The 8,873-nt window shown below is 43.2% G+C and overlaps 1 protein-coding gene across 2 annotated transcripts in view; it reads right to left on the reverse strand.

Annotated features, from left to right (window-relative positions):
• Positions 1-8,770, reverse strand: part of Usp3 (ubiquitin specific peptidase 3) — a 74,822-nt gene extending 66,052 nt beyond the window's left edge. Inside the window, exons 1-2 of one of the 2 annotated variants that reach the window (XM_040739495.1) lie at positions 8,680-8,770; positions 8,199-8,406 (exon numbers count right to left, since the gene is read on the reverse strand). In XM_040739495.1, the coding sequence (XP_040595429.1) occupies positions 8,199-8,289 (91 nt within the window). In that variant the 5' untranslated portion in view covers positions 8,290-8,406; positions 8,680-8,770. Of the gene's footprint in view, positions 1-8,198; positions 8,493-8,679 lie in introns of those variants that run through there. The other variant, XM_005075512.4, reaches the window with a different exon arrangement.
• Positions 8,771-8,873: the final 103 nt, after the last annotated feature.

The raw sequence follows: 8,873 nt of genomic DNA on the forward strand, positions 1-8,873 counted from the left end.
CCTTTTAAAAGATATACCCTGGTTTATCTTAAAAAACAAATACCCAGGGGCTGGAGAGATGGCTCAGTGGTTAAGAGCAGTGACTGCTCTTCCAGAGAACCCGGGTTCTATTCCCAGTACCCACGTGGCAGCTCACACCTGCCTGTAACTCCAGTTCAGTGGATCCTTACACCAATGCACATAAAATAAAGTATTTTTTAAAAGTTAAAAACAAACACCCAATTCCCTTCTCAAAGAACTTAAGTTAGCTACAATTTATTGTGAAGTGTCCAGCTAACACAACCACTTAGAACAAGTGCAAATTCAATTTTGTAATGTCCACATTTAATTTCAACAGTAGTTTTCAAAATCTGAAATTGCTCTCCTGAGCTCACCTGGGTTTTAAGCATCTGTAAATGAGAAAGACAGAGAGAGAGAGAGAGAGAGAGAGAGAGAGAGAGAGAGAGAGAGAGAGAGAGAGAGAGAGAGAGAGAGAGAGAGAGAGACAGAGAGAGAGAGACAGAGAGAGAGAGAGAGAGAGAGAGAGAGAGAGAGAGAGAGAGAGAGAGAGAGAGAGAGAGAGAGAGAGAGAGAGAGAGAGGTGTTCTCAGTGTATCTCACATGGAGAAAATCTGTCTTAAGATCCAAAATCTAGCCGGGCGTTGGTGGCGCACACCTTTAATCCCAGCACTCGGGAGGCAGAGGCAGGCGGATCTCTGTGAGTTCGAGGCCAGCCTGGTCTACAAGAGCTAGTTCTAGGACAGCCTCCAAAGCCACAGAGAAACCCTGTCTCGAAAAACCAAAAAAAAAAAAAAAAAAAAAAAAAAAAGATCCAAAATCTAAAGACTAACTTTTCTAGGAAATACACCTGGAAAATCTTAGACTATAACTAAATGTAATTAACATGTTGTTTAAAATCAGATTTCTGATAATCTCTGGATTACCATAGGCAAAAGCAAAAAATTCCATAGCTTCAGAAATCTCTCCCTGTTCTACAACTCCCATCACCCAAACTCTCCCGTACTAGAAATAAAATGAAACCAGCAAGAGGAAGGAACTGAACTGAAAACACATTTTTTAAACACCCAGAAGCATTTTTTTCTGCACCTATTCTGAGGGGGCTTTTATGTCTGAGTGGTGAATTTCAGGGGGGGGGAAGAGAGGGGAAAAGAGAGAGAGAAGGAGACAGATACAGAGAGACAGAAAGAGAGAGTGCACGCTGAACACAGTGAAGCTGATTTTCAAGGCCGGTTTCTTCCCATTCACACAGCCAATTCTTTGTGCTCATTTGCAAGCACTTTAATCAATAAATTGTATCATGGAAGTCAAATACCAAATTTTTAAATGAATGATCTTTTTTAGATATGGAATTTAAAACATTCTCATATCAAAAATCTTCCAAGGAACATTTCAAGCATGTTTCCAAGCCCTTAAGTCCCTTAAATTACTAAGTATTAAGTTTCTAAATGACAAAATAAAGACCTCACTCTCACAAAGACAAGTTAAAAGTCTGAGTGGTAGAGTTTAAGCTTTTGAGCTATCTTTAAAACACCAGAGCATCTTAAGCAACTCCTAACCTTTGTCTCAGTTTCACAATTTACAAATCAGGAAAAACTACAAGGATGGATAGTTAATTAGTCAGGATTAAATGCTAGCAAGCTGCTTTGAAGTTACTTTATGTTGCTCTCAGTTCTCCTCCTACTTAGTAAAAATAATAGATGAGAAAACATCTGGAATTACTACAGATAATAACATCTACAAACTCATAGCAGTTAAAAAGATGGTTTATATTTACAAGTTTCTAAGCCAGTTGCCATACATTTCAAGATAAGACTGCAATGAACACTTTTTTGGTTAATACCTTTTAAGTCCCAATGGTATCTATATCCAAAACATTCCCAAGACAGACTGTTATATAAAAATCTCAGAGCATCTTGAGAGGTCTTGGCACAAGACAAATCCAGGTAAGATGAACAAGCTGTTACCGTGGTTGATACTATTCTCAGCATTCCCAACTGTCAATCAAGGTAATATTCATCACAAGCACACCCTCCCAGTATCAGCCCCCACTGAGAATCTATCAAAGTACTTCCTTCTCAGCCATCTGTCCAGGAAAGTGCTATAAAAACACCTAGAGCATTTGCTCTCCTATCTGAAAAGGATATGAATAAACCAAACACTGACAGACTGTACAGCACATATTCTCCACTGCAAAGCTGCCTACTAAATCCTTTCTCAAACCAGGGCTGAACAAAAACATTTATAGAAGTTTGAAACTACAGCTTAATCAAGGACTGTTTTCTTCAACAGAGATATATGTTTAACAACAAGGAAGTGCTCAAAAAGGAAAAATAATATTAAGGAAAAATCCACATATAAATGATTTCCTGATACGAGAGGACTCAAATTTTAAAACAGGAATTTAAATTACTCAGTTACTAACTACTCATTTTTTGCTTACTGTCCTACAAATACAATAAAGTTATTAGCATCTCTAAATCTACTTTGAAAGAACACAAACAAATCTTTCATTCCAGCACAGAAGAAAACAGCATAAACTCCAATTAGAAGGCCTACAATACGGCTCAGTGGGTAAAGGTGCATGCCACCAAGCCTGATGACCTTAGATCACTGAGGAGGAGAGGAATGGCTCTTGGAAGTTATATTTTAGTTTTATAGCGCATATATTTTACAAGTTTGTACTAATACATTCTCACATTACAAAGGCAATTAAGAGGAAGAATCTTTCTTTTCATATTTGAATCATCAAAACACAAACAGAACTATATGTTTTTAAAAACTTTCATTTGGATAACAACAACAACAAAAAAAAACAAGTTATCTTCTAATCCCCAGTGCTTCAAACACAAACACACTCTCTAAATGAATAAGTAAGTAAATTTCAATGAGGAAAAAGTAGACTGTTATAAAATCTTACTGTTAATGGTATCAACGTAAAGAATAGTTATGATTATCTTGAGAGTAAATGAGTTCCAGGAAAACAAAAAGTCCTAGTTCCTCCTTCAACCCATCCTTTCCCTCCGCTTAGGCCATGAAGGATGTTCTTTATATAGTCAGTATAATACTTAGAAAATAACATCTGATCACAACAGAAACAGGCCCGGCTCAACCCTTCAGCTTCAGCCTTGTCAAACGAAGCACATGGTCACTTGCAGGGCTTTTCACATCGGCTACCAATCACTTAGAGGTTGTGGGAACAGACTGGGGTTGCTTAAGATGCTGGGGTTGGAGTGCGGAAGAACACTGCCAACATGACTACTATGACAATTCCACTTGGCTTAGGCTTTATAAATAGTACTACAAGATAGTTGAAATTCTTCAAAAGTATACAGGTACACGAAGTTCAAATGTTAATCTTCAAAAATCAATATAAAGGATATCACCTACCCACTGATTTAAATGATCCTATTCATTGACAACTAACATTTCCATCTACCCATTTATATGCCCATAGTTAGAAGACTACAAATTGGTTACAATCTAGCTCAGCTTGAGAGCTAACATTCTGGGAAGGCAAAGGATGGGGAATAAGCTTACTTCATCTACATTTATTCTCAACATGAAGTTAGAGATCATTTCAAAATCTACATGAAAAACTTCATCAAGCAAGTATATATACACCACTGCAGTAGATATTTAGTAAACACACCACAGACTGCTATTTAAAAGCAGTGAATGTATTCAACCTCATTCAAATAGATAACTGATCCTATTTAGAGAATTTAGTTCAAGGGACAAACTAGTCTTCTTTAAAAGTGGGCTGAGAGAAACAGGATACAAAACAACCCATCACTCCATCAAGGTGACTTCTTACCCTTTATCACAAACTAATCAGTCCATTACAAATTTATTACCATGGACAAAGAACCAGTAGGCACCCCACCTACTGAAAGGATCTTTAAAAAATAAAATATCAAGGTTTGTCTCCAATAACCCCTCCAAACACAAACTGCAGATCAAGACAACCACTCCTTTTTCTTGAATACAGTGCTATAAGGGTGAGGGTGTTCTGGAAATTTAGAGGTCCCTCAATTCTTTGAAGAATTAATCAGGAACAAATTCTCGTGACTTTTACAAAAACAGCTCCAAATCAACAGTACTTTAAAAACCTAAAATCCAGGTACTTGGCTTTCCTTAGTTTAAAACAGCTGTGTTTAGGGTTTTCACGTTTTTGTTGTTTGGTTTGGTTTTTTGAGACAGGGTTTCCTCTATGCATAGTCCTGGCTGTCCTGGAACTAGCTCTGTAGACCAGGCTGGCCTGCCTCTGCCTCTTGGCTGCCTTCCCACCACTACCACCTGGTAAGTACTTCATCTTTTATCCCTGTCTTTTGTCACTGGTTAAACTTTTCCACCCACAAAAATAAGAAATACCCAAGCCTCTAGCTTCTGAAAATAACATCTGGTATGAGCACATAACACAAGGCTTGAGAGATTGGCCCAGTTTTCATTTAAACTTTTGTAATTTAAAACTAGAATGCCCTTAGCCACAATTAGGCATAAATCAGCTTTTACCTTATTAGGAGATTGCTATTTTCAACATTTACCTTAAACCACTACATGGATTTTTATCTTCTAACCAGAGAGCTTTCTGACTTTCCATCTAGATTAGACTAACCTCTTTGAGTGCAAGGGCCCACTAGACCCCATGTATTTTAAATTCCAAGTCTCTACAAATAGATACCAATTGCCAGCCCATAAATTTCTGTAATTTTGTAACTTGAGTTCGGTAAGAGCAGGTGTCCCTAACTATTTTGCCTATGAGATCTCAAAGTTGTGTTTTGAACCTTAAGATTTCAGGGATCTCCTTTCAATGGATTCAGAAGGTCAAAGGGATTTTCATGGAAACATTCAGGGAGGGAGGGAGGGAGATTACTATATTACTTTGAATGTTTCCTTTCGGTCTCTCAAAAGCACAGAATGAAGTTTTCTAGATAATACGTGAAGTGTGATATCTCAAGAGACAGCACACAGAAGCAGATGTGAGAATCCAGCTGTCTTCCAGTAAGATAAAGATACAAAAGCATAAAACTTAAGAACCTCTCTTCCCATTCAATTTTTGTTCTGAAAACTTTTTGCATGAACTATCATTTCTGTTAGTAACTGTTAGGTCTGTTATTGTTACTTGTAATTAAATTAGTACATAAATATTTACAGTTTTAATTTTTATTTCCAATATGATAATATCAATAGATAAAAGCCACACAAATAATCTAGGTTCTGAAAAATGTTGAGACTATAAAGGGGTCTTGCAAACAAAAAGTTGTATGAAGTACTATAGCATACAATTACATAACACAGTGCCTTCCAGGGCTAAGCAGCTCAGGTTAATTCTGAAGTATCATTACTCCTTACCCCTTAATTTTGCTGAGTTCTGGATCTCCCTGTAAAACAATACATCATAAAGCCAATCTGTTTGGGCTCCATTTAGTGGGCTTTAGGCATTTAATTTTTAGAATCCTATTTATAAATGTGTACAAGTTTATGATACCATAAATTACTTAAGACACCATAAAGCATCAGTTTCTCAAACTTTACACACACACAATCTTGCTCACCCTAACAGAGACTTGTGAAGTAAATGCAAAGTGCTCCTCTTTTTCCAGATGACGTAATGAAACTGACACTAAGGAAACAGAAGTGCTAGTCCAAGGAGGCACTGCCCACTAGAGTCTGGGCTGTTGGTCTTTTGCAATCTGCGTGGCTGCATCATTGGGGTATAATTGCAAGCTCCCAATGAAAGTAAGGCGGAGGTATTACTTTTATTGTCCAGGTGCCAAAAGAGGGATTTTCTCCCTCCTCAGTAAGAGTGTAATCAGATTCAATACCATTCAGAGCATTATTTCAACACACTTGTTACCCTTCTAATCTCCTACCAAAAACAAACAAATTCTGGAGTGTTAAGAAAAAAACTCAGAATACATAACACTCCAAGATGAGGGGTTAGTTAAGGGATCACAGATTTACCAATCATTTAATTACTGAAACTACAGGCAGGCAAAAACAAGATCAAGCTCAATACAGTAACACTTGCAATACAGTAACATCCCCAATGAAGGGATGCCAAAAAGTTAATATGGGAGGCCCAAATGAAACAGGGATGGACAGAAAACACCCACAGACTTGTGAAACAAGCTTTATTGGTCCTACAAATGCAAGCGATTAGACCCACCCTTCCAAAGCAGGGTCGGAGGCAACCATTTGCTGCATGTTGTAAAGATGCCACTCTCGGCCCTGGACAGAAATCACCCTTCCATTACTAATTCGTTTCTGCTGTCAGCACAAACCTCCCAGTTTTGTTCCATTTTAATGCACTGAATTCCTCGGGAGAGGCTTCGTTTGCTGCATCCCTTTTCCCCAGTCAAGTGGACTCCTGACTGATGGAGGCAAGACTGACTCACAACAGGATATCTGCCACTTGCATAATTCTTGTCTTTTTTTAGATGCATGTGCACAATGAAGCCATTTCTAAGTTTGATGTGATTTTACACAGAAAAAAAAAAAAGAAACCGGTTGTGCTGACGCACCCACCAATAAATCCTTGTAGCTGACCACAGATGAACAAGAGAAGTGCCCCATTCCTTGTGAGGTGTATGCTTTTCTTAGTGGCCGTGTCTGGGGGGTGGGGGTGGGGGGTATCTGAAAAGTCTGAGAAAAAATCAGCTATAGCCCCACAGCTATAGTTAATTATCTAACAGACCACCAGTCCGTGTGTGATACACCTTTGTTATGTTCCAAGCTCAAGACCCACTGTTAAAAGATGTATTAACAGCTCAGGGCCTATTTACACAAGTTCCTACATTCCCACAAAGAACTGCAATACTGGCCCAGCATGGTAGCACATGCCTATAATCCCAGCACTCCAAGGGCTGAGGCAGGAAAATTACGAATTCTAGGTCACCCTGGGCTATAATAGAGACCCACTCTCCCACACCAAAGGAACGGCAATACTGCCCTGTGAAACCAATTAACTGGTTAATTTTTAAAGTCTTCATGCAGAAAAAGACACCTGACTTTACAAAGGTAAGCAAGGCACCACCAAGTCTTAGGAGTTCATGAAAAATGCATTACGTCTATTCCTTATCCTGTGGGACAGCTTTCTTTGTGCCTCTCTGTGTGTTGTGCTTCAAGAACATAATCACCTTTTAAGACGTAACCTGTCAAAAGTATTAAAACAGTCTCCATAACTACCTTCCAAGCGCCAAACCAACCCAGGAAAAGAAACCACTCTGCGGACCCACACTATCAACTTGATTTCTGATATACACTATTCACATTTTACACTACAGCCCAAGCTGCCAATGACGATCTTAAAGCTTATAAACAAAGACGAGCGTCGGCACCAGGGCCCTACCAGGAAGTAATCAAAGCGGGGTGGCCGGTTCGACCTAAAGTCCCGGCAGACAATGAGAGGGCACCAGGGCTTCCAAGGGGGCAGAAAGAGTTAACGCTTAAGCAACCCACAAGCATAACATAAACCTAAGAAGTGTCTTACAGCACACGCACTCGTGTGCTTGTTCCCAATGCAATCCCGACCAACCCAAAAGCTTGTCTCGGAACAATCTTCGAAAGGCAAAAAAAAAAAAAAAAAAAAAAAAAAACCTCGAGCTGCCCCCCTCCAAAGCAGCTGTTGACTGCCTTCTCCCGAGCTTTCGGAGCCGGTAGCCTGTTTTCAAACTTCACCCTCCCAGGCTGAGGCAAGACTCCGACTTGAGCCGCCCCCAGCGCAGTCCGTGGGGACTGCGGGGGCGGGGGACAGGAGCCTGTGGGAACCGGGGGTTGGGGGGGAGCGCAGCCCGAAGTGGCCCGCGCGCCCGGCAGTCCAGACAAAGCTGCGTCCGCAGAGCGGCGCTTTTCCTGTCCGGCCCGCGGGAGACCCCGAGCCCGGACTCGCCACACGCGTGGCCAGCACTTATGTTCGCAGAGCTTTGGGGTACCGGCCGCCGGGTCATCCAGCCTCTGCGCGCTAGCCTCAGGCCCCCGCGGGCCTCTCCTCTGCCGGCCCGGCCGTCGGGCCGCGCGAAACAAAGGAGCCGCCGCCGCGCCCGCCGCGCCGCGTCCCCTCGCCCCGCGCGCCGGGCCCGCTCCCCGCAGCCTCCCCCAAGGCCGCGCGCCACCCGCCCGCGGCCCTTCGACGGCAAGGCCCGGGCCAGAGCCGGGACCTCGGGTGCGCGACCGGCCAGCCCCGGGGCCGCACTCACCGCTGCAGCACCAGGACGACGGGGAGCCGTTGGGGAACTTGGCTGAGTCCGGGGCAATGCAGACGCTGGAGCTGAGGTGCGGACACTCCATGGCCACGAGGACGGCGGTGGAGACGGCCGAAGCTGTGGGGCGGAGGGACTTCGGAGGCTCCGTCTGGGGTCGCTCCTAGCCCGGCGCTGGGCAGACGGCGGCTGCTTCGTCCCGAGCCTTTGCGTCAAAGAAAGCAAGGGTTTCCGGGCGCCGGGTTTTGCCACCCGCCGTCCCCCGGCGCCCCGCTCCGAGGAACGTGGAAATCCAGACTCCTGGTTCTGCCGCCGCCCGGAGACAGTAAGCTTCCGCCTTCTCTTGTTGGCCCCGCCCACGCTGTTGGTCACGCCCCCCAGTCCCAGCCTCGCCCCGCCCCCGTGCTAGCCAGCGGGCGGGGCCGTGGCTCTCACCATCTGCTGGAGTAGTGTACCGCCAGGCTGTAAAGTGCCTTACCCAACTCTGACTGCCCCGAGTAGGGGCGCTTCTTGGGACCCCAGCAAGTGTGGGTACCCAGCCTGGGCAAACCGGTTGGGACCGCTTCACCTACTACAGTGAACTACAGCGTGACTTGGAAGGAGAAAATGTGGCCACGCTGCAAAGTGTGCGGAAAATAAAAAACACTCGCACCGACAAGCATTGAAATCCCA

This window comes from Mesocricetus auratus, unplaced genomic scaffold, assembly GCF_017639785.1.
Source record: "Mesocricetus auratus isolate SY011 unplaced genomic scaffold, BCM_Maur_2.0 Super-Scaffold_100691, whole genome shotgun sequence".
NCBI lineage: Eukaryota > Metazoa > Chordata > Mammalia > Rodentia > Cricetidae > Mesocricetus > Mesocricetus auratus.